At 36.0% G+C, this 26076-nt stretch overlaps 1 protein-coding gene across 6 annotated transcripts in view; it reads right to left on the bottom strand.

Moving 5' to 3' along the window:
- HDAC9 (histone deacetylase 9) overlaps positions 1–26076 on the bottom strand; it is a 910741-nt gene that overhangs the window by 702966 nt on the left and 181699 nt on the right. Inside the window, exon 1 of one of the 6 annotated variants that reach the window (XM_025379208.1) lies at positions 1946–2033. The exons of the other annotated variants lie outside the window; for them this stretch is intronic. Within the exon in view, the coding sequence (XP_025234993.1) occupies positions 1946–1961 (16 nt within the window). The 5' untranslated portion in view covers positions 1962–2033. Of the gene's footprint in view, positions 1–1945; positions 2034–26076 lie in introns of those variants that run through there. 6 annotated transcript variants of the gene reach the window in all.

Below are 26076 nucleotides of genomic sequence, written 5' to 3' on the forward strand. Positions count from 1 at the left end.
TTACGCCATTCTCCTGCCTCAGCCTCCCGAGTAGCTGGGCCTACAGGCACCCGCCACCTTGCCCAGCTAGTTTTTTGTATTTTTTTTTTAGTAGAGACGGGGTTTCACCGTTTTAGCCAGGATGATCTCGATCTCCTGACCTCGTGATCCGCCCGTCTCGGCCTCCCAAAGTGCTGGGATTACAGGCTTGAGCCACCGCGCCCGGCCCCTTAGTTTATTTTCTATAAAATGAAGATATTAATAGTAAATATTACATAGGGATATAGGGAGGAGTAAATAAGAAAACCACATAGCACATGCCAGGTGCATTGTCAATGCTCAATAAATGACAGCCATTACTATTTGATGAATAGTATAGAAAAAAATAGCTTAGGGAAGGTCCTCACCATCCATTTGTTGCCATCCTCAGAATTTCACTATTCTGATTAGCAATGAAAAAAGTATCTCAGTAACTTGCAGCCCTGGAAGACCTCTACATCAGAGACGGATGCATAAGAGCCTCAGACATGAGGCAGCCTCTCAGGCCCAACAGTGTTTCCTAAACCCAACTGCAGTGCCCCTTCAAACAGACATTAGAGGAGTCCATGAAGCCCATGACAGGGTCTTTTCCATCAGATCTACTCCTTGCTCTGTGAGCTTAGACAAATCTCTACTCCCTCGTCCTCAAAGTGAGAGGGTGGGCAAGACAAGCTCAGATACCTTTTGTTTGTAGAGAGAATTAATTCAGAGCAGGGGAGGACTGAAGCAAGAGCAAGGAGTTTTCAGAGGGTGCAAAAGCAAGCAAGACATCTCAATGGAGACTTTTCCTAGCCTGGCATTATAAAATAATCAGGAGAAAAGCAATGGTCAGAAGATAGTCCAATATGCTCAGATACAATCTTTGGCTTTCTGCTTGGACAAATCACAACCCTACCATCACTCTAAGAATTCTGACCAACAGTTGTAGGCTAACAGTGAGCATTCTATGTTCCCAGCAATTTTCAGAGTCTTGGCACGCACTGGTTCATCATCCCTCATGCTCAGATCAGTGCTATTGTATTCATTTTCAGGTGAGGAAACTGAGACACAGAAAGGTTAAGAAATTGTCTTAAGGATACTGGATTGTGATGGAACCAAAATTTGACCCCAGAGACTTTGGCTCCAGAGACTACAATCTTAATATCTACCATCCCCTACTCCTGCTCCCACTGGTGAAACAACCACTGGAAACTCATTTGTGCTTTCTATGACTCATAATTTAATTTTATGTAATAATATTTCTCTAAACCTTATATTGCTGAGCTGGTATAAGCCTTTAGGAAATCCTAGGCCTCTTTTATTTAATGTTCACAATAAGTATATTTCAAAATGCTGCAATTCAACTAGATTGAAGGAGGGAGTGTACCACAGATGTGTGGATGACACAACCTGGGCTCTGAAGTTATAGCTATTGAAGGCGTGTGATAGATGCATGGGAAATCTCTACACTATTCACTCTATTTTTGCTTGTGTTTGAACTTTTTGATAATAAAAGAGTTAAAAGCAACAAAAAATTTTAACCACAAAGAAGACAATAGAAGACTAAGCTGTTTCAAGATCCAGACGAACATTCAGCTTCAGTAGATAATGCCCCTGCTGACAATTCCAGGCTAAATTTCAAAAACTCAGAGTACAGGAACTTATTTATCAATATTTTTACTAATTCAAGAACCCTCTCCCAAAAACACTTTAGTCTTATCTATCTGAAATAGTAAAGGCATTCTCAGAGCTGAATGTTTTGCTCAATGTAATTTTTGTTGTTGTTGCTGCTACTGATTGGAAAAACGTTTTGCTTCCCTCCTCATGACAGGTTTATCTTTCCACAGCCTGCGAATTATTAAAGACGATTTGCAGAGTCAAACTTAAAAACGTCTACCCCACTATCTTTTTCACAGTTCTCTTAAAAGGTTAAAAGAAAGAAACTTACCCGTTTTATTGTGCATTCCCTCTTTGCCAAAGTGTGCTGTGGTTTCGCAAACTAGCTCAGTCCTTCTGAACTTTTCTGTATCCGTTATAATATTAAAGAGCCGCAAGGAAGGGAAGTGGTTAGTCAACTTGCTAATTTTATCAGTCCCTCCCACTGGTTAAATAGTACCTGATGCTACAGATGCAATATCAGTTTTCCCAGCTCATTTCTCTGCTACTGAACAACCTTATAAAGACTGCATAACTTAGGGGCAAAGAGAGTGACTATATCTGATATGTAGGCATGAGAGAGTTAATGAATGAACATTTTATTACTATTAATAAGAAGCCTAATAGATTACAGAAACCAGCAATTCAACAGAATGAGGAGGAGGAGGAGGAGGAGGAGAAGAAGGAAAGAGAATGTTCATCAGCTCCATACTGTAAGCATACTCAATTTGGGTAGGAAGGGGAGTGATTTTTTTAATGCAATCAAAGGACGTGTGGGAAGTGGCTGGTGTTTCATTTGTTGATAAATGATTCTGCCCTGGAATGGATCCAATTTACCGGATATAGAAACTTCCACAACTGGGGGCCCTGGCTCCGACGACTCTCTTTCTCTGAAGCTTACTAATTAAAACACAGGGCAAACTACCAAATGTGTCCCTCTGAATGAGGGAAAATTAGACATCCTCTGAAGAAGCAGCTATGAATTGTTTCCTAGATGGAAAAGGCTGCAGTGAATGAAAGGAAAAAGAAGAGGCTGAGACCGCTTTTAATGAAATAAAATGATTTTGCTGTTTCAATCTCACTCCAAAAGATTTCAACATATAAAACACTGTCACTCCAGAACCCTAGATTATGCAATTTTCTGAGCTACTTAAATGGGTGCATTTGAATTAAATCTGGAGTACTCACTTTGAAGTGCCTTTCCCACCGTATCTAAGCATTGTGGCATTGGAGAAAAAAAAAAAAGTCTGAAAACCAAATCATCCTGAGGCCTCATTAGCTCTTGCTTTTGATTGGCTAAGAAAACGTTTCTTCAAAGAAATTCTTATTTTTTACATATATTTACATGTGGTGATAGTTTCACAAAACGAGTTAAATTTGGTAAGCTGAGGCAGGTTGAGGAAACTAGCGATTCTGTCACCGATACCCTTCTTAGTATTCCCCCAATTCAATGATACTTAGCTTATAAAACAAAGAAAGGAAAAACTTTGAAGACTTACTGAATTTATTTTCCACCTCCTAAGTCTCTTTTACAATTAGATCTAAGAAAATAAAAATCTAAGTACTACGCTGAAGGAAAATACAAGCAATGTCTTACTCTGAGATCTCTCCAATAAATTCTCTTGAAGAACGAAAACCGCACAATTCTAAGCCCCCAAGGTCATCTTTTTATATTTGGTCTGAGTTTAAGAACAAATAGCTGAAATCAATACTTCACAGTCATGACTCTGGCTTTAGTCCCTCTCATTCACATCTGTAGCTTTTGCATCTTCAGGAAAGAAAGAAGAAAAGATACAGTTCTAGAAGAAAAAGAATGGGGGGAAGTGAAAAAGAAGGGAGAGAACTTTGCTTCATTGTCCCCTTTTCCAAAACTCTTAACAGCTTCCCCAAGCATCTAGGTTGGGTGGCACCTCCTCGGCTTTATCCACAGGCCTTCCTCACCCATTCAAACATACCTACTTGCCCCTCTCTGAAATCCTGGAGCATATTTCATCATCCTCTCAGTCTAGACATAACTTATTTCTATGTAATGTCTTTCTAGAAGCCTGCAAGCCTCTTTAGGACCAATGTATATTCTCTATGCTCACCTAGAGCATTAAGCTGCTCAAGCACAAAGCTTCACATTTAAAAACAAGTATTTTGTAATGCCTCTTTTACTAACCTAACACAAAGCTCACAGTTTATACAAACAACCTCTATAATAATATTCTTTTTAATTATAAAGTGCCCCAGGCATGAGCATAACCTCCATAGTGAGGAACTTATCTGATGCCTACCCTACTACCAACAAGTAAATATGAATTAAAGAGAAGTAATAAGAAGCCAGTACTTTCAAGAAGGTTAAGAAAGTGAAAGACTGGAGGGTGAGTGGTTGCATGGACATTAGGCTAAAATTTAGTATTAGAATAAGAAACAATAAATTAGGCTTACAGGCAAGTGATAAAAGGAAAATAAGAGTAACTGAAGTCTAGATAACATGCCAAGGCAAATTATAGATGGTAAAAGTGAAAAACACACAAAGAAGCATTGATATTCCCTCATAAGATCTGAGATTTATTTCTTATTCATAAAAAATGTTAAAGAAGTGTTAATTTTGCTTTTTGTTATATTGAACAAGGATGCTACAAATGAACACTGATGGAGCTGCATTGTGTTGGTTATTCAAATACCATAGCCACCTTGTTGTCAGTGACATGGTTTTCCTAACGGTGAACAATGCACAGTAAACCTTCCAAAGCAAAGAACAATTTTACCTGAAATTTTACAGTAGTTGTAGTCTTAGGAAATTCAATGTATACTAAAATTGAATTAAAGCAGTTTTTATATGTGCAACCATTTTTGTTTCTAGGCTCAAATAATTATAAACAGGTGTTTCACCTATATGAATACCCAAAGGGACTGTTGAAAATGCAGGACACAACTTCCAGGTCCAGGACGGCCTCTCACATAACAGGACAGCAGTCCGCTAAATGTCAATAGTGCCCTCCAAGCACTGTGGCATCCAGAAAACACTTTCAAATCTTCCCTTAGGGGCCAGTAGAGCCTTGTTGAAAGCACTATCCTAGACAAACTACTGCCCTTCAAACAATTTGGTTTTGGGAGTCAGGTAGGCATATCAAGATGTGAAGGAGACCAGGACAGGAATGTGCTGAATGCAGAGTGCACGCTCCTGCTGGCTAAGGCCAACTGTGGCCATCTGCTCTCAACTGTGGCCAACCAGGAGTCAGCCCCAGCAGCACAGAACTCCCATTTATCAAGAGGTGGACATCTGGATTTTTATGTGAAACCTCCTTTTTGAAAAAGAGTTGGCAAACACTCTTTGAACTACACAAAGTTTGTCTTCAGGCTAACATGATTATTGGTTGCTCATTCAAAAACATATAACAACAAAAATATGTAATGTCAGAGTATGGTATTCAGTGTAACAAGTACTTTGATCCCCTATTGTATATAGGAATTATATAGAATAAACTGGAGTATCTGCCAACATGTTAATTAGAATTATCTATTATTTTTTCGTTTTTCTTTTTTCTTTGCAGTATTTTCTAATTTTTCTAAAATAAATACATAAGGCTTTGCCGTAAAAAAATAAGCAATAGAAAATATATTTCCATTTTAAAAATTGGAAGATGGTAGTCATAAAAAGCTCTTTAAATACACTCAGAAAAAAACTACCATTAAAATGGGCAAAACAAATTAAATTCCTTTCAAATACCCAGTTCTGTTTCATCTCAAGCACTGGTTAAAGATCAGATGTAAAAATTAAACCGTCTGCAAATCCGAAAAGGGATATGCCCAGGTAATGGAATCATTACCTGTGTTCTAGATATGTAAGTCATTATATTATCTCTTGTATTAGATAGTCAGAGCCCACACAGGAAGGATGCAGGTCTGACTGCGCGTCATAGAAAGCACTCAAATGAATTGTGCGTCAATTTAAAAAGACCTAGGTTCTAAAAGTGGTAAAAAATAAACTTTCCTATGAGCAATAATAATAAAGTTAACCTTTAAAATGAAGATGCTTTAGTAATTTAATTACCTTTTTCCTATTTACAAAATTAATATTAGAAGCTGAGTCATGATGGAATTCAATAAAATTATTTTATTAACTTCCTCTAAGGCTTTAAAGTCTCTTTTTATAATTCAGTCTTCTCCTTCACTCTGCTGAAGACTTGGACCACATTTTATTCCTATAAAAACTGATTTTCCCCCAAATTAGAAATATGTAACTAGAAATGATTCAAAGCTGACCCTCCTAGGTACCAAAACACAACATCCTGAAAAATAAGCTTACATCTTGAAATATCATACATAAGACCACTTAAAACACACATTTATATACACTATACATTCTGTAATTATTATTGAATTTTCACAATTTAGAAAAATGTACCACTAGACTGTATAGAGAGGGACTAATTGAACCATGGTAACCGGTATGAAAATAACGATGATACAATTTTTAGAGATATTACCTTTTCTTTTTTTCTTAGGAAGCACGGTCATACATGGTGCTTATTTTGAAAGGAAATTCAACCTTTTTCCGGTCTTAAGTTATATGCTGACTAGAGCTTGCGTTCTTAAATATGTGTTCAAGTTTGTTCATTTCAATTCTGCAGAATCAGAAGATTATACAGTTTGTGAACTAAATCTTTCCTTTCAATTGTATCTTTCAATTTTGATTACAAAAGCAGATGTATGCAGGTTTGAAAGTTGCTAGTTCAACATTGTGGGGGAACCCAGGGTAAACAACAAAATTACCAATTGCCTACCATAAAAAGAAAATCTCATCAGCATAGTATCATGTAGTATGTTTTTCTGAGATGCATCCCAAATTTAGTGTCTTTAAAATGCCTTTGACACTTGACTAAATTTAGTGCTAAGCTGATTGTTTGCAGCCAAGATTTTGCTTATTGACCTATATTTAAATAAATGAGAAAAACTACCACTGGAACACAATGTGTCTAAATATATACTTGCTGAAAAGAAGGAGCATTCCGGTGTCCCCATCTTCTCTAGTGAACATAAAACATAATACTCAACTTCACTGGGAAGCAAATAAATATAAATTATGACACATTAACATTTTTACCTATCATTGATGCTAATAGATGACGACAAGCACATGATGTGAAAAACACTGCTGGTAGGAGTGTAAATTGGTACACCTTTCCCAGGGAAAAAAATGTCACAGTATATCAAGAATCTTTTAAAATGTTCACACTCCTTAAGAGTGATTCTATTTCTAGGAATCATTTCCAAATTAAAAAAAATCAAGGATGTGGATGGCAATTTATGTAAATGAATGTCCATCACACTGCTACTTTAAAGTGTCACTGAATAACTGCAAATGGTGTATATTCCCAATATAAGGAAAATAATAAAAGAAATTATGATAAAAACTTCTACAAATCATGATACTGAAAATATTGAATAACACTAAAAAATGAACAACATTGAGTAAGAGAGGGGATAGAAAAATACACATTATGACTTGGCATTATGACCCAAGTCTTAGAACTCAAACATACACTTGCCATTCACACCCTCACAATTTCCCCCAAATTTTTTCCCACAGTCAATGGAAAAAAGACCAAAAGAAAAGCCCAGAGTGTGAAGACTGTGTCCTTTACTTGTCCTTTAGCTTCTGGAATTTTATTTCATTTTACTTTGGTTTAGTGGATTTTAATTTTTCTCCTTGATAAAGTGAAGCTTACCTGGCAACTCAGAAGCTTTAGGGTGAAATCCACCTCACTTTAATGTGGAAACAACTGTCAGTGGGTCCTTATTTTAGTTATTCCACAAGAAATCACATTACTTTTTAAAACAGAGTGCTGAAAATCATGTCTGATTTATAGCAAAATGAATATTTAAAATTTTACCTGGGACAACAGTAACATTGAGTGTTGGATTTAAATCAAATGAAGAAGAAAGAAATCTTCCTGTATCTAGTCCCTATAAAACCAAGCACTGGACAAATTGGAGCTCTTTTAGTTATCACAACAACCCTAAAGGTTAAGTTTTCTCATACTTAATTTACACATGGAGAGACTAATTTACCCAAAGATTAGATAAATTGGCCAAGGTCTCACATTTGACAAATCAAGAATCAGAATTGATTATAGTCGATCCTGACCACAAAACCAAAGACTAACACTACATACAAAGATTTTATAACGGAATACAGGTAGTTAACCCGTGGTAATCTTCAAACATACTTTTCTTGTCTAAAGTTACTATGGTGGAAGATGAAATAGGAGGTAATGGAGAATTGGGTAAAAGTACACAATTGAATACATTAACCAAGCCTATATTTTTCAGACCAAAAGTCAGGACACAGGATCTGAACCTGTGAAACAGAAGTAGTCCCAGAGTTTCATGTTTCATGTAACCACCATTTGCCTAATGTTTAATGAAAAAAAAAAAATGTGTGTGTGTGTATGTGTGTTGTAAATACCAACTTACATTTATAATTGTTTGTATTGACTTTAAAGGTAAAGTCATACAAATAATATATGATCATAAAATCAAGTAATACACAAAATATATATAGACAAAGCAAAAATTGCCTCATTATCCTACACTACACAAAAAGCCAGTGAGAACAATTTGGTGGCCTCCTGGACTTCTTTATGCTCACATTCACAAAATTATGGTAGCACTTAAGGATACAAATGTTGTGTAAACTGTACAAGTGACATGAGGCAGGGTTTAACTTTAAACACATTGGTTTAATTTCCAGAGGATCTCCTTTCTGACTTTTTATTTCGCTGGGGCCAGAGGGGAGAATACTCTACAAACAAAGAAATGGAGAACTTTGTTGTTTTGATTTGTTTATTTTTAATACTTTCCAAAAATCCAAAGTATTAGGTGGTTGATTCTGCCATTTATTCCTGTTTCCTTTCGAGCAAATCATTTAATTCTGCAGTTGAATGTTTCCCATCTATAAATAAGGGTGATTACCTATAAGAGTTCTGAAAAAGTCAGTGACTCAGTAACTATGTGGAATTACATTTCAGTATCTTTCTTTTAAAATCTGTTTTAGAGTAATGCAACATGCTTAACAAAAATGAAACGCAAACCTTTAGAATTTCAAATGAAGAATTAAGACACCATTGGGCCATGTGTACTCACAACCTATTATGCAAAAAAGAATGATAATCGGTTCACCAAATAATAGCCATACCACTGTTATACTTTCTGCTACATAAACTTGGTATTCCACTACATTTAAAACAAATCTCTAATTCACCTTTGCTTTATTCAATCTCTTTGATATGGTCTGGCTCTGTGTCCCCACCTAAATCTCATCTTGAATTGTAATCCTCACATATCGGTGGAGGGGCCTGGTAAGAGGTGATTGGATTATGGGGGTGGACTTCTCCCTGGCTGTTCTCGTGATTGTGAGTGAGTTCTCAGGAGATCTGGTTGTTTGAAAGTGTGTGGCACTTCCCCCTTTGCTCCCTCCTGCCACCATGTGAAGAAGCTGCTTGTTTCCTCTTTGCCTTCCACCATAATTGTAAGTTTCCTGAGGCCTCCCAGTCAGGCTTCCTGTTGAGCCTTCAGAACTGTGAGTCAGTGAAACCTCTTTTCTTCCTAAATTGCCCAGTCTCAAGTAGTTCTTTATAGCAGTGTGAAAACGGACTAATACACTCTTCTTATATTATTACTATGCCCTACTATGAAATATCTCCCCTTGCTGGGTTAGAGTGTTGAGTATCTAAAAAAATTGAGATAGAAATTTCAAGGCACTGAGAACCAGAAAAAGGTCAAAGAGTTTCATATGCCCCATTTATTACCTTTCAAATGCAGGACCTAAAAAATATTCAGAATTTCCAACATTTCTTTCAGCCCTAATTTTAACGGTGGGAATCTTTAATCAGTCAAATAGTCCTGAGCTCTAGCTAGTTCTGTTCACACAGTGACTGGCTGTACAGAGTGAAGATTACAACATCAATCATGAGGCCAAGAGAAGGTAGTACCCAGACTCATTTATTACTTTTCCCCCAGTGGATTGGTATGGATGCATTGTGAAGTGCAAGTACAACATCCTTTTGCCTCATGGAACACATGGGGATAAATTCTTCACCAAATTACACATAATCCAAGTGAGCAGAATTCTTAAGGGAATGCTCAGCAAGTGATAGTCACTTTCCCTTTGTGCAAATATGTCGATTCCCTTTCAGAAAAGGGTCCTGGGACCATGCATTGTGCTGTTTAAGAATAATAATCACAATGTATCACTCTCATCTATTTCTCCTAAGAAGTAAAATGTTTTTATTTCTCAAGGACAGGGAGTCTTGGGCACCATTTTGAGATTTTCTTGAGAAATATTCACAATATACTTCCATTTACTAATCATACAATCTTTAGAATGTTATTAAACTTTCTGGACTTTATTTCTCATTTACAAAATGGGATTTATAATACCTATTCCATAGAATTGCTGTGAACATTAAATTAGGTTTATTATATACAGGGCCTTGCACAGTGACTAACGCACTGTAAACAGTCAAAAACTGATAAATACAATTACTGTAACTACTAGCAATAAACAATATTTAGTTTTTTCCTCCTCATACTAAGAAGGATATTATGATGATTCTGTGTGTGTATGTTTCTTTCAATATTTTTTACAGTAGCTACAGGCTTGTTCAGGCCCTTTTTTCTAAAAGCTTTACTATATAGTTTAAAAAATCCTTTTACGATTCATAATCCTATTGAGTCAAGAATAAAATGTGTACTTAGTTTCAGGCAAACAATTGTTCAACAGAAGCCCCTTCAATTTTTAATTATGCTCTCTTCCCTTTCCAAGTTCACTGTTATTCTCTGATTTTTAATCTTAAAAGTCAGTCAGGGTACATTATTTATGTTATATTCAATACGGAGAAAAAGGAGAAAAGGGATTTTATTCAGGACACTAACTCTAACCTTGAAATGTTATTTTCTGAACATTTGTTCTGCTCACTGAGCAAATTTTAGTCTTCAAGTCAGATGTCTAAATACAGTGCTTGAGCTCTGCTTAAAGGCTAAAAATACAGACTTCTGCACAAGGTGATGGTTACAAAGGAAGGTGTTTAGAATATGGTTCAATAGAAGCTAAGGTAATTGAGCATTAGCTATACAGTTCAGCCAGAAGAATTTCTCATCTACACTGAAGCTTTGGAGTCAAACCGTAGGCTATTATCCTTTGAAATACATTTTACATGGAAAGAGAATCAATTAAAGAAGTGGTTTCCTGAAACCTTCACCAGGTCCTCAGTTTTGATCATTTGAAGACTAGAAGTCATGGAATCCTTCGTCAACCTCTCTCTCTCAAATTGAGTACTTAAGCACAGTAAATCTGAACAGGAAGACTGGCTGCAAAACCCATGCAGTATTTTCCTCCTCTTGCGAAAATATATGAATAGAAGTCAGTGAATAGTTTTGATGCTTACTAATACCACGATAAAACAAGGTCATCATACAGAAAGTTTATTATCCTCTAGGAAACATACTGTGTATCACTGCCTGATTCTGCTTCAGATTCACAAACTAAGCTCTGTTCCACCTTGTATCATCCCTTCTCAGACTCACAAACTAAGCTCTGTTCCACCTTGTACCTTGTATCATCTTACACTAAGTCTTCCTCAGGCACATCTGCCCAAAAGTAAAGTGTCAAGGAGAGGGGAAGAGGAAAATAAAACAGAGGCCTGGAATGGATAATCCTGTTTCTGTTTTCAAATGACACGTGAGGTTCATTTAATTCTTTAAATGTTACTCCTTTTGAGAAATTGGAAAAGATAACATTAAGTGCACAAAGAAGAAAAGGGCACATAAAAATGTTGATGTGCTCATGATAAGTAATGCCTAAATAAATGATTAAATGGAAGAAGTCATAACAATATTAGACCATCTTGATAGGTTATTTTATTATCCAAGTCTCCTCTTTTTTATTTTTATTTTTATTTATTTATTTTTTTGAGACAGGGTCTCATTCTGTCACCCAGGCTGAATACAGTGGCACGATCACGGTTCACTGCCACCTCGACCTCCTGGGCCCAAGTGAGCCTCCTGTCTCAGCCTCCTAAGTAGTTAGGACTACAAGTGCATGCCAACATGTCCAACTAATTTTTTTTTTTTTTTTTTTTTTTTTTTTTTGAGACACAGAGTCTCGCTCTGTCGCGCAGGCTGGAGTGCAATGGAGCGATCTCGGCTCACTGCAACCTCCGCCTCCTGGGTTCCAGTGATTCTCCTGCCTCAGCCTCCTGAGTAGCTGAGATTACAGGCGCACAGCAACATGCCCAGCTAATTTTTGTATTTTTTAGTAGAGATGGGGTTTCATCATGTTGGTCAGGCTGGTCTCGAACTCCTGACCTCGTGATCCTCCCACCTTGGCCTCCCAAAGTGCTGGGATTACAGGCATGAGCCACTGCACCCAGCTGCTACTGTTTAATTTTTTTGTAGAGACGGGGTCACACTATGTTATCCAGGATGGTCTCAAACTCCTGAGCTCAAGCGATCCTTCCTCCTTGGCCTCCCAAAGTGCTCAGATTACATGTGTGAGCCACTGTGCCTGGCCCAAATTCCCTCTTTAAATACTGATTATACATAAGTCTCATGAACCTATTCTGTCTTTTTCAATATTCATTTTATTTCCAGTGCCTAGAAACGTAACTGATGTAGGTCCTTAAATATTTGCTGAATGGATAAGTATATTTTCATTTTGTTTTTATTTGCCTTTTAACTTTTCAATCTTTTTAAGGGTAATTCAGTTATTTTTTACATCTCTAAGAATTCCCCTTTCAACACTCAGAATTCCCCTTTCAACACTAGCCAGAAGAGATAAATGAAAATTATATCATAATTCCTTAATAAAGCTTTCCTGCAAGAAATAATATTTGGCCAAATTACACCAAAAAAATGAATTAGGCCTCTTTGGAACTAGTTTCTAGGCAATATTTGTCCTTATTAAATGAGTAAAAGGGCCAGGCACAGTGGCTCACACCTGTAATCCCAGCACTTTGGGAGGCTGAGGTGGTTGGATCACGAGGTCAGGAGTTTAAAACCAGCCTAGCCAACATGATGAAACCCCGTTTCTACTAAAAATACAAAAATTAGCCAGGTGTGGCGGCAGGTGCCTGTAGTCCCAGCTACTCAGGAGGCTGAGGCAGGAGAATCGCTTGAACCCGGGAGGCAGAGGTTGCAGTGAGCCAAGATCGTGCCACTGCACTCCAGCCTGGGCGACAAGAGCGAAACTGTCTCAAAAAAAAAAAAAAAGAATTAAATGCAAACACACATTCATACTAGATATATATCTGACCAATTTTTTGCATTATCTTCATCGTGAGGTCACTGGGTAGAAAAGATCAAAGTATGAAAATTTCCCTAACCATTTCATTTATTCTTATCCCATAACAATCAAACTTGCCTGCAAATTTACTCTTTAGTAAGAACAAGGATAAAATTGGTGGTGGAAAAGCCAGGCAGGCAGCAAGATGAAGTAACTAATATTGGGACAACAAAAATCTGAAAGTCGAAAACACACTGCCATGTCCTTGTGTTGTGTCAAGTACGTTTAATAAAAAGCCGTTTGCTACAGTCAAACGTTTCTTTGAAAGTGTGCTTTTATTATGATTGGATTTTGTTATTTGGTAGAGATTTAGTTGTGCTTTATTGAATGATGAATTGAATTGTGTCCATGCCTGAGATTGGTCCAATATCTTTCTAATTTATTTCCAAAATGACATACAAAGTTGACTTTAAAATTCCCCAAGCTTCCGTATCTGTGTTTCTGAATTTCCAGATCCTGACTTTCAGAACAGAGTACCCACTTCCACAGCAGAGAATACTCTTGTTATAGAATGTTCAATAGAATATTCAATAGAAAAAAAAATTATTTTTCTTCCTTGAATTACTAAACACCCCTTCATACCTTTCAAAGTGATGTTTTAAAATCAAACGTGGGATGCATAAGAGATTATGTCTCTCTTCATATGCACAAATTCACAATGTCCTGGGGCATTGACTTCAGCACAGAAAATTCCTGATAGTTTAGTCAATTTAAAACAAAAAATGTTTAAGAAATAACTGCATCATATAGAATTTTAAGTACTTCTCTTTTACCATGTTACATAAAAGGCATGTCTAAATTTAGACATATGTAGATAAACATGCCAATCCCTGAAAAACCCTAGACCACAGAAGTTCTAGGGAAAAGTCTGTATTATATTAAATATGAGACTCCATTTCCTTGTTTTGAATTATTGGTGCTGCTGTGGCAACAGCACAATACAGAACTTTGTTGCTCTCTCAGCAAAGCTATTTATACTATTTAAACTCTTCCCGGGGAGTTCTTCCTCTACCATGTTCTTCCGTTATTTTAATAAAGCACTCCATTCAAAGTGTACGTTTTTGTTTTTAAATCATTGCTAAATGTCAAATAACAAATCTCACCTTTGAACTGTTTAGGCAGACTCTAGATATGAAGCTAATTTCTTGACATGTTCTAAAGTCACTGAATACCCATTTCACAGATCACAGTGTTCTGATATAAAAGGTCAATTTCTTGCAACTGAAAGGGGTGATATATGGCTTCTAAATGCTCGGAAAATTTACCAAAATATCCAGAAGTGGAACATAGCTGGTTAAGTAATGATATTTTAAAATACTTCAGAAGGGAAGAGATCTCTATGGAAGTTCAAGATGGTGCTGCTTCTTCTTTGTATGATGTTGCTAGTGAAGTGAAGGTTCACATGTCACTAGCTGAAGCAGCAAGTGCAATGACATAGACATGGAAAAGGACTAACAGTAATTAGTTGCATAAAGCTACATGATAATAAGTTTTTTTAAAACCTGGTCTCTGGGATAGTTAAATTAACCAAGCAAAGAGAAGAATCAATCAATTTTATTTAAACTATTAACATGTTAATTAACTATAACTATAAAGCATTTCCTATTAATTAGTAAATTGGCTAACCATTTAGTTGAATCAGAGGTAAGACTTTTTAATAAAATCTTTGACCATGGTAACTGCAAATATTCCCATATTTGGAAATTAATCAAGACAATTGAAAGAAGTTGTCAGGAAATGAGAAAATGAGGTAGGAAAATGACTTCCAGTAAGTCTTCTTTCAAATGACTGGGAGATATTTGCAGTCATGGGTATAAAATAAGATACTAGGGTCAGGCAGACAATATCAAAATGAAAGAAAAGAACTATAAGTTCTATGCGTAAATAAAAATTTTACTTCTCCAGCTTCATCTGTCATCCTCCTCCTCTGACCCTGCACACAAACTACTCCAGGTACAAGTAATTTTCATCTTTCTTTCAACAGGTCAAAACCTTCCACTCTTCCAATTTGCACCTGCTGCTCTGCTTGTCTGCCCCATCTCACCTCCTTTTTGCTGGTAAACGCTCATTCACTTTTTAAGACATGGATCCATTGCCTTCTCTCCCAACTTGACCACTTGGCCAGTGTCCACCATCCAAGCAGAGCTTGTCACTGTTTCTTCAGTGCCACAGGCTATTATTCCTACTTCTTCTGGAGTGCACACATTTTGTTATCATTTCTGTCTCCTTCTCACACTAAACTTCAGTCTCCTCTAGGGCAGAGTCCACACAAAGCTCATTCATTTAGCTTTGTACCTGTGTTTTTCTTCTTAAACAATGTAACTATCTATGATTCCTGAATGACTGGTAAAAATAATATCAAAGTAAATTTCGAATCAGATTAATATACTATATGTTTCAAAATTAGAGGCAATTTGCTAATATAAAAGGATGCAAGAAAATTTAGGTATGAAAAAATGATAAGGATAAAAAAAGAAAAATTTAGGAGAAAAAGACAAAGAAGCCATTTTTTGTCACTGTCAACTATGAATACAAGAAAACTTATTTAGTAAATATTGTCCTATTAAAATGTTTTTGAAGTCAATATTAGAAAGGCTAAAATGAATAAGCTTTATTTCTAGTTTTATATTTGGCTCACCAAGAAAGGCAAATTGGGTAAGCTGTCACTTCAACTGATCATTATTTCATTATAAAATGTAACACCACTCACTGTCTATGGAAGAAAAAAAAAAAAAGTCACATATTCTCTCTTATTAAAACCTATGCCCTCTAGAGGTGCTCTGTCAAGCTGAGAAATGGCATGTCAAGAGATATAATATGCTGCAGAGACAGATGTCCCTATTCAAAATGCATGTATGATGATCAATCACAGCTCAGAACACTCCTGAAAACTCGAGTGCCACACTTAAAAAACAATTACAGAAAGATGTGTTAAAATAATATCAAGAAGCTGACACAAACTGAATGTATTAGGCAAGACATTCAAAAGTATTTGTAGAAAATAAGAAGTCTGTGTTTTTCTAAGGTTCTATGTAAGAGTTTAAAGGGGATTATAAAGGAAATACTGTATCAATACCACACTCGCTCTTGGGAAAGCTCCCTCTTGCCTTATCCTCCATTACTCTGAGCTACCTATTCAATGTGCATACCTGGCCTGCCATTAATTCCATTCCTAGTTTCATACAGGTTAAAAATGGAGTCAAGCTATAGTATAAGAATAGATATAAAATCTGATAAAAATGTATACTATGTTTGCAATTATTTTTAGTATCTACCACTGAACCATGGCATCTTTCTCAACTGGACAGCTTTCTTTAAATTGTTACATTATAGACACACAGAATAACATAATAAACAGTTGCATATTCATTCATTCATTCATTCATTTACTAAACATATGTTTATCGAGGGTCTACTATACCTATACTCTTCAGGGTGCTGGGGATACGCTGGTGGGTAAGACAAACAAAAATCCTGGCTTTTGCAAACTTTGTTTTATCATGGGAAGCAGATAATAAAGAGTGTACACTAAACAGAGGGAAATGACAGGTATGTTAGAAAATAGTAAGTGCTATAAACAAAAACAAAGCATGGAATGAGAGTGTTACAATCTTAAATAGAGTGGCTAGTGAAGGGCTCAGTGGTATGGTGACTTCTGAGAAAACACCCGAAGAAGGGAAAGGCCATGTAAACAAGCCCATAAAGGTACTTGACCATGCAGATTGAGAGAAAAGCTCAAGGGTAAAATATGTCTGGTGGGAGCACTTTAGGCAGGTCCAGTGAACATCAAGGAGGCTCTTGCAACTGCAGCAGTTCCATGAAGGCGAGAGTGAAAAGAATCAAGTGAGACTGATGGCAAGGACCATACCACACAGTGCCTTTGAGGCCTTGTGAGACTTTGGCTTTTTCTGGAAGAGAAATAGGGAGCCACTGCTGGCTTTGAGAAAAAGAGTCATACAACATGATTCATACTTAACGGGACCATTCTGGGAGCTGTGTTAGGAATAAATGGTTGGGCTGGGAAGAGTTTCTGGGGTGAAAGTTGAGAGGCCAATTAGGAAGCTATTTTGAAAATCTAAGCAAAAGATTGTGATGATATAGATCTGTGGGGGTAGCTGTAAAGCGAGAAGGAGTAACAGGCCTCTGCTTATGTACTGAAGGTACAGACAAGAGGAGTTTCTGACTGAATTTAAGGCATGTGGAAAAGACAAAATTCAACGATTTTTCAAAAGTTTCTGGCCTGAGCAATTAGAAGTAAGTGTCCTTACCTGATATGGGAAAGCCTGTGTGTAGAGCAATTTTGCTGAAATGCTAGCAATTCAGTCTGGCCATTCCAGAAGGCTATCAGATCATCTGGATATACATGCCTAAAGTTCAGGAAAGCTACCTGGGCTAGACATACAAATTTGGGGCTATTGTCACATAAATGGCATTCACAGTCCCCAACCCCAAGAAATATATTACAAATATACTGGAAGCTTCACTGCATCCCTCCCCACAAATAATCTGCTCTAAAATTCAGAATTTATCATTCTGAAGCATGTCTTTGTGTTTTATTTCCTATGTACATAACCTTAAAGAATATATAGCAGTGTTATGCACAGTTTAAGCTTTATACAAATGATAAAGTATAATTTTCTGCAACTTATTTTTCCTAAACATATTTTTGATATTTATCCATGACAATATGTCAATCCCTAGTTCATTCTTTCCCATACCTACATAACATTCCATTGCATAAAAATATCTCAAATTACTTATCCATTTTCCTACTGATGGCTGCTACAGTTGGGATGTGGTTTGTCCCCACCCAAACTCATATGGAAATTTGGTCTCTGATGTGGCAGTGTTGGGAGGTAGGGCTTACCGGAAGGTGTTTAGGCCATAGGGGTGGATCCTTCATGAATAGATTAATGCCTTCTCTTGGGGGTGAGTGAGTTCTTGGCCCTGTAAGGATGGATTTATTCCACTGAGAGCAGGTTGTTAAAAAGAGCTTGACTTCCTCTGATTTGCTCTCTTGCATTCTCTCTTACCACATGATCTATGCACACGCCTGCTCCCCTTCTGTTTTCCACCATGAGCTGAAGCAGCATGAGGCCCTCACCAGATGCAGACAGTATTCCAGCCACTTGAATTGCAAGCCAAATAAAACTATTTTTAAAAATAAATTACCCAGCCTCAGGTAATCTGTTAGAGCAACACAAAATGAACTAATACAATGGCTATTCAGTTTGATTCTAATTTTTTAATATTACAATCAATCCTGAATAAAGATTCCTGTACATGTCTCTTTTAGACATATGAGAAGGTATCTCTAGGGATTATACTTCCCAGTAGAATTTCTGGGTCCTTATAAAATATGGAAACTTTACCACATATATATATGTGAAATTTTCTCCCAGTTGTCACCAATTTACACTCCTCGGAATTATGAAGTTTCCTACTGCTCCATATCTTCACTAACACCTGGTGACATTGAACTTTACAATTTTGTCAATATGATAGATGTGTAAAATTGTATAACACTGTAGTTTTGATTTGCATTTCCCTAATCCTTATTTTGGCTGGTTAGTAGCCATTTGGGTTTCATTTTAGGATTAACTATTCTTATTTGTCCCATCTTCCACTGTGTTACTCATATTATTTTTGGTATTCTGAATGCTAATTCTTTGTTATATTTAATGTTCATCATTTTTGTTCATGATTGTAATCCCTTCCTTTGAGATTAGTGCTTTTAAAAATATTGTTTAGAAAATACTCTCTTTCCCTATATCACACAAATATCCTCCAATTTCCATTTCCAATTTAAATTTGTAATTTATCTGGAATTGCTTTTGTGCTTTCATAAGGTAAAGATACAATTTCAAACTTCTGTCCCAGCACCATTTACTAAGTGACTCATCCCTTTCCCACTGATCAACAATGACACCTCTTCCAGATATGTATATATTATGTGTAAATTGGTCCTTTCTGGCTCTCCTGTCTGGTCTATTTTGCTATACACAATATACCTTATGATTTTATAAGAAGTCTAGGCTGGCTGCAGTGGCTCACACCTGTACTCCCAGCACTTTGGGAGGCAAAGTAGGGAGAATCAACTGAAGCTAGGAGTTCAGGACCAGTCTGGGCAAAAAGTGACACCCTAAATCTACAAAAAAAAAAAAAAAGTTTAACAATTAGCCAGGCATTGTGTGGCGTGCCTGTAGTCCTAGCTACTCAGGAGGCTGAGGTGGGAGGATAGCTAGCTTGAGTCCAGGAATTTGATGCTGCAGTGAGCTATGATGTTGCCACTGCACTCCAGACTGGGCAACAGACATCATGTCTTGAAAAAAAAAAAAGGAGGAGGAGGAGGAGGAGGAGGAGGAGGAGGAGGAGGTGAAGGAGAAGGAGAAGGAGAAGGAGAAGTAGGAGAAGGAAAAGGAGGAGAAGGAGAAGGAGAAGGAGAAGTAGTCGTCGTCATCATCTAGGTATCTTATAATGCCATTCTTCCCACTTCATTTTTTCTCCTCAAATTTGTCTTTTCTTTTCTCAGACCTTTACTCTTCTAGATAAATTTGAGAATTAGCTTGTCAAATTCTATTTAAAAATTTGTTAAGGTCTTGATTAGAATTTTATTGAACCCATAGCCCAATTTGAAAAGAATTAGCAAATTTATAACATTGACTTCTCCAATCCATAAAAATAGTACTTCTCCATTTATTTAAATCTTCTTAAACGATTTTCATTAAAAATCATTTTTGTACATGAAGATATTTTGCATCTTTGATTGGCCCACTCCTAGGTTTCTTTTATTTTGATAGCTAGTGTTAGAGACAGCTTCCATTGTGTTTTTTAACTATGGAAATATATCTTCTTGATCCTTGTATACACATCTCATTATACATTTTAAATTTACTGTTCCTTATTCATATATTGATTATAAATAAATGAATGAATGACAAACTACTTAATCATCCCTTTCTCCAGCAAACGTTTTGACATTTAAATGAGAAATAAAATTATATAATGATGGTAAACTATAAGCATACTATTAGGTATTGTTTTGTTTTAATTCAATTGAGCTAAGATTAATATATAAGAAGAATGCAGGAAAGAATTTCCCACAATTCTAGAGACCTATTTCAAAAGAAGCTGTCTAAAAAATGGGAAGAAAATTTTGTACAAGGCAGCTTTCAGGCAACAGAAAGAAGAGAAAGCTAAAACCAAGAAAGAAAACATTAAAAACATATTTTTTAAAGTCAGGCTCATATTAAAGGGTCTGGAAATATTTACTGTAGAAAAAAATTATCCCTACATCCTACTGACTCCTTCTTAAAAAAGTTTTGCTACAACACACTATATATGTATTTTTTAAAAAATCTTAAATATGTCCCTGTCAAGAAAGAGTTAATTATACTTACAAGGTCTAAATATCTTCAGGAGGCTGAATGATGTGCTGCTTTCCAAATAGAAAAGCACCTATGCAAAACTGGTAAGATTCAGAAACAAGTTTCTTTTAACAGGAAAATATTTTATACAACCATTAATACTATAATTGCTAGTATAGTTAGAATTCATCCTATAAAACATAAACATTTGAAATACTGTCATTCCATAATAATCTATGATATTACTAAAATTCACATTTCCAAAATTTCACATTTCCAAATCAGTACATTGGTGATGAATGCACTTTCGATGGCTGTTATTGTTCAACAAATATTGTACTAATCTTGATTATTTGAGAATTAATTTTTGATGCTTCTAACTCTTTCCTCCCAAAGATGTTGGAATTATGATTCCTTCCTTCATTTATGCATGCATTCACTGACTAAATGCTATCAACGTTGTGGGCACTTTGTTAGATGCCCGAGATACTGTAGTGAATAGGACACGCCTAATTTTTGCCCTCACAGAAGCTTATACACTCCTGCAGAAGGCAGGTATCAAAGGAGGGTTCTCCATCCTGTATTAAAATGCTGTTGGCAAAGGAAGCGTGGGGTGTCAGGAGCACAACTTAGCATCCAAGGAAGAAGGCATCACGAAATGCCCATCTAGAAGAAGTGCTTTCAAACTAAGGCTTAATAAAAATGTAGGAATTCAGGTGAAAAAAATGTGCTTCATGCTGAGGGATGCATGAAATGGAAGACTGCAGCATTTCTAAGATTCAAAGTTAGTCTATACAGCTGGATCAAGGAAAGCAAGTGGGAAACTGGTACCAGATGTTTGCTCTTACTGAAACATATGGCAGCCTGAATACATATATCACAAGGGCTATTCAGTCCAACATGATGGTGAGGAGGGAAAACTGGGAACCACTAATGTTCTAAGTTGTAGATCCTTCTAAAATGTATGTATCTAATGTGTGCTTAGGCAAGACAGCTGGGAGTATTTCACAAAAAGCTCCTGTACAATCTCACTTCAATATACAAATTGATACTTAGAGTATATATACGTACAGGTATATAGCCACATTATCTCTCTAATAGAAAACAGGTGATTCTTTTAAAATCACACACTGTACACTTGCAACATCTATGTTTTCTTCCCTAATTACAGGTTCTACGAAAAAGCATTACCATGAGATAATCATAAGGAATAACAGTGAAAAACAATCAATATTACACTGCAACATTTGCAACACAGACAAACTTCGTAGAAATCATTTCATCTACATTTTAAGAAACTTCCATATAGTAGTTACCAAATACCCTGAATATTTTTTCCAGGCTATGTTTAGCATACAGAATCAATTTTAATGCTAAATTTATTTTTGCAAATTAACAATGTTACAACAGAATCGAACAATAAAATTAATGGGAACATTTTAACTTGTTATTTTTCTTTTCATTAAAAAATGAAAAAATCCATTTCCAATGATGATATAAAATTCACTCAGACTTGGCTGGTTTTCTGTTGGTTTTCTTTAGCTTGTCAAAAGACCAAAGAAAAAGAAGGCATCTTCTCAATAATTACTCCGAAGGTACACATAAAATGTAATCATATTGCCAAAAGCAACCATGACTAATAATTTAGCATTTTTCCTCCTACTCTTTTTTCACCAAGAAATAATATACTACGTATGTATACACATACATATTAAAAACAGATGATTATGTAAGTTTATAGCCTAACTTTTTACAGAAACAATAATGTTTAAAGTTTTGATAGACAACCTGTTTTATGGAGGTAGTATCCCACAAAAGAAATGTACCATATTAACTTGGCCTTTTCTATATTATGAAACATCCAGAAGTTTTTCTGAGCTTTTGCTTTTTATAAGTAATGCAGCATTGAACTGTTTTATTCTATGCCTGTTCTACCAATAACAGGAAATCAGTGACAAAGAAGGCAACAGGAAAAGAAATCCCCTTTCTTTTCTAAGTCACAGGTTTTTTAAAAAATATCTACAAACATTTATTGAGAAGCAACTCCATGCCAGGCCCTTTGAAGATATCCCACTGAGGATACACAGATGACTGAGAACCAGTATCACTTGCTAGGAGTTCACTGTCTATTACAGTGGATTTCAACAAGGACCATTTTGCCACTACACAGTGCCCCAACCCAGGGGACATCTGGCAATGCCTAAAGACATTTTTGGTTGTCACAATGTGGACTGAGTGTGCTAGTGGATAGAAGCCAGGGATACAACTGTACCTCCTATAACAAACACAACAGGCCCCTACAACAAAGATTTATCCAGCCCAAAATAGCAATAGTGCTGAGGTTGAGAAAACACTGTCTAGCCCTTTTCTGTGGACTGCTTATCTCTATCAAACTAAAGAGATCTTTTCACCTCAATGATAACACTTAATAAGTTATAAGAATCAAAAGGCACACCAACAATCACCATGCAACTACATATTTAGGCAGCCCAACTAGGAAGAGGCCACCCTGGTTCCTGCGTGTGTGTATGTATGTGTGTGTGTGTGTATGTATGCGCATATATATACACACACACACACACACATATACACACACACACACACATACATATATAATTTAAACAAGGTCTCCCTCTGTTGCCCAGGCTAAAGTGCAGTGGCACTATCAAGACTCACTCCAACCTCCAACTCCGGCCTCAAGCAATCCTCCCACCTCAGCCTTCTGAGTAGCTGGGACTATAGGCACACACCACCATGCCCAGCTTCTCATGCTCATATTTCAAACACAATGACTTCATACACTGATCAGTAGACTCTGGAGACTGGTGAGTGGTGAAAGTTTTCTTCTCTGGTACATACACTTCAGGCTCTACTCAGTGTAGTTCCTTCTACTCTCTTTTAAACTTTTAGACTTTAGGATTTTCTCAGGCAAGGAAATGAAAACAAGGTATTTTTAACTACCTGCTCAATTGCTTGGAAAATTACCTCTTAAAACATTTAAACACCCACTTTTCCAAAGCCCTAGAGTAGCCAAGTGATATAAATCACTGGAATTCCTTGATGAGGAACTATAATTTTTCAAAGTTTAGAGTTTTATTTATATATATTCCATGTTACATATTCCATATATGTGTGTGTGTGTGTGTGTATCTGCAAAACAATTATCATGAATTTGCTATAAACCCTGAAGCAGCACATTCCCTGAACTTCCAGAAGACTTAACTTCGATAGACCCACTTATTAACCCTCAAAGGGCAGCAAACTCATCATAGCAATGGAAATCTAAGTTAACTATAAATGCAATATTTATTAGGCAAAAGAATCCTGATTTTGTGTAATGCTGTATAAAATGAGATTGTACAATTACTTTAGTCTTCCATTTGTTCAAATAACCATAGCACAGCTGGTGGCAATAAAAACTATTCAATTGTCTTCTTACTGTCTGAGTTTGGAATAAATGATCCAGCTCTAGAAAAGAAATTGCTCTTCTGATCAGTTCCTTTCAAGTGGTTATCCATTTAAGTAGAGAAGTCAAAGTAGCCCATCAGTAAATACCTCATTACATAAAACATCAAATACCAGCCATCCCCCATTACTGAAAACACTGGCTTGGAAAATAAACAAGGGCAAAATGGCTCACTGCCTTTAATCAGTGTAATTAATACTATTAACTCAAACTACAAACTCCCTATTCACTAGAAGTGAATTATTTAGTTCCAATATCTTTCCAATAGTTTCTTTTTCTCTTTAAACTTTAATTAAAATCAACCACATTTGAAAATTGAGGCGCTTGAGCCTAAGAGAGAATTTTCAGCAACAACTTTTTTTTTTTTTTAATGTGATTCTTGCAACCTTTCTGACCCTTGAAAACTCTTAAACTCAGCTGGAAATGAGTTCATAAACTTATGCCCATGAAGGGAAATTTAAAATTCAAACTATTAACAAACTTTGGTCATGCAAATTCTGTGTGCTAAATATTACAGGTATATGAGAAATAAGATACAGCCATCAAAGAAACTACCATCTCAAGCAATGTATGTATCTATTGTATGTGTGTCAATAAAACATGGATATGGACATAAACTTTTTGAAAATAGCTGCAAAATACACAGCACAGTGGATATGTTAGATGAATTTTATAAAATATTTTCTACACTTCTCTTTGATTTCTTCACATTCTAATAGGCTTAGTGTTTTATTAGATCAATTAAATAAGTGAGCTGTAATGAAAATACTAATTGATCAAGAAAGGTACATTTTAAATTATTCCAATAACTGAGTAGCACCAACATCAGTTAAGATTGTGTTCATTCAGGGTGCTCAGCATTCTATCAAGTACTATGAAAAGAAAGAATAAAATTGGAAATACACTACTTGAGAATGGTATCACAGGTTTTTTTGTTGGTATTTTAAGAGTGTTTAGGTATCTGCCTAATATTTATTGTCTACCATAAACAGCTATGTAAGGACAGAAGCAGAAGCACAAAATATTTCTAGTCGAGATCTAGCAATCCCACTACTGGGTATGTATCAAAAGGAAATGAAGTAAATATGTCAAAGAGGTATCTGCACTGCCATGTTCACTGCAGCATTATTCATAACAGCCAAGGTATGAAATGAAATTAAGTGTCCATCAATGAAAAAATAAAGAAAATGTGATATATATATATATATACACACACACATATATATGCATGCTTTCAGTCTTAACAAATAAAAGGAAATCCTGTCATTTTCAACAATATGGACAAAACTAGATGGCATTACATTCAGTGAAATAAGCCAGGCACAGAAAGACAAATACTGCATGATCTCACTTATATGTAGAATCTATAAAAATTACTCTCATAGAACTAGAGAGTAAAAGGGTAGGCACTAAGAGCAGCGTTGTGGGGAAGAGACTGGGGAGCTCTTGGTCAAAAGACATAAAGTTTCTGTTAGATAGGAGGAATAAGTTCAAGAGATCGATTGTAAACCATGATAACTATAGCTAACAACAATATATTGTAGTATTGAATATCGCCAAGAGAAATATTCCTAAGTATTCTCGCCACAAAAAGTATCAAAGATAATGTATATATTAATTATCTCAACTTAGCTGCACCACAATGCATGTGTTTCAAAACAACATATTATACATTATATATAGTGAGTTAAAATCAATTTAGAAATAAATTTTAATGTTTCTAAACTACACTATCATAATAAAGTCATGTCTTTTAGATATGACCCTGAGTAAGCAAAATGTACTTTGGAGTAGAGAAGCTGTAGATTGGTCCCCTCACAATTTATATTAATAACATGGTTTTATTTTCACAGTTGAACAGCAGAGAAGTCAGGTTAAAACCTAAATATGAGATTTTTTAAATTTTCTTTCTCAGTATGAATATTAAAACCTATGTACCTTATGTTTTTGTATCTCTAAAATTGGATGGCTCCATCATAAGTATAAACAAAGCACTAGTTCTCAAAAAGCATGGCACTTTAGTTTAATTAGATCCCATTTGTCAATTTTGGCAAATACTATGCAGCCATATAAAGGATGAGTTCGTGTCCTTTGTAGGGACACGGATGCAGCTGGAAACCATCGTTCTCAGCAAACTATCGCAAGAACAGAAAACCAAATACCTCATGTTCTCACTCATAGGTGGGAACTGAACAATGAGATCACTTGGACACAGGAAGGGGACCATCACACACCAGGTCCTATTGTGGGGAGGGGGG

Source organism: Theropithecus gelada, chromosome 3, assembly GCF_003255815.1.
Source record: "Theropithecus gelada isolate Dixy chromosome 3, Tgel_1.0, whole genome shotgun sequence".
NCBI classification, from domain to species: Eukaryota; Metazoa; Chordata; class Mammalia; order Primates; family Cercopithecidae; genus Theropithecus; species Theropithecus gelada.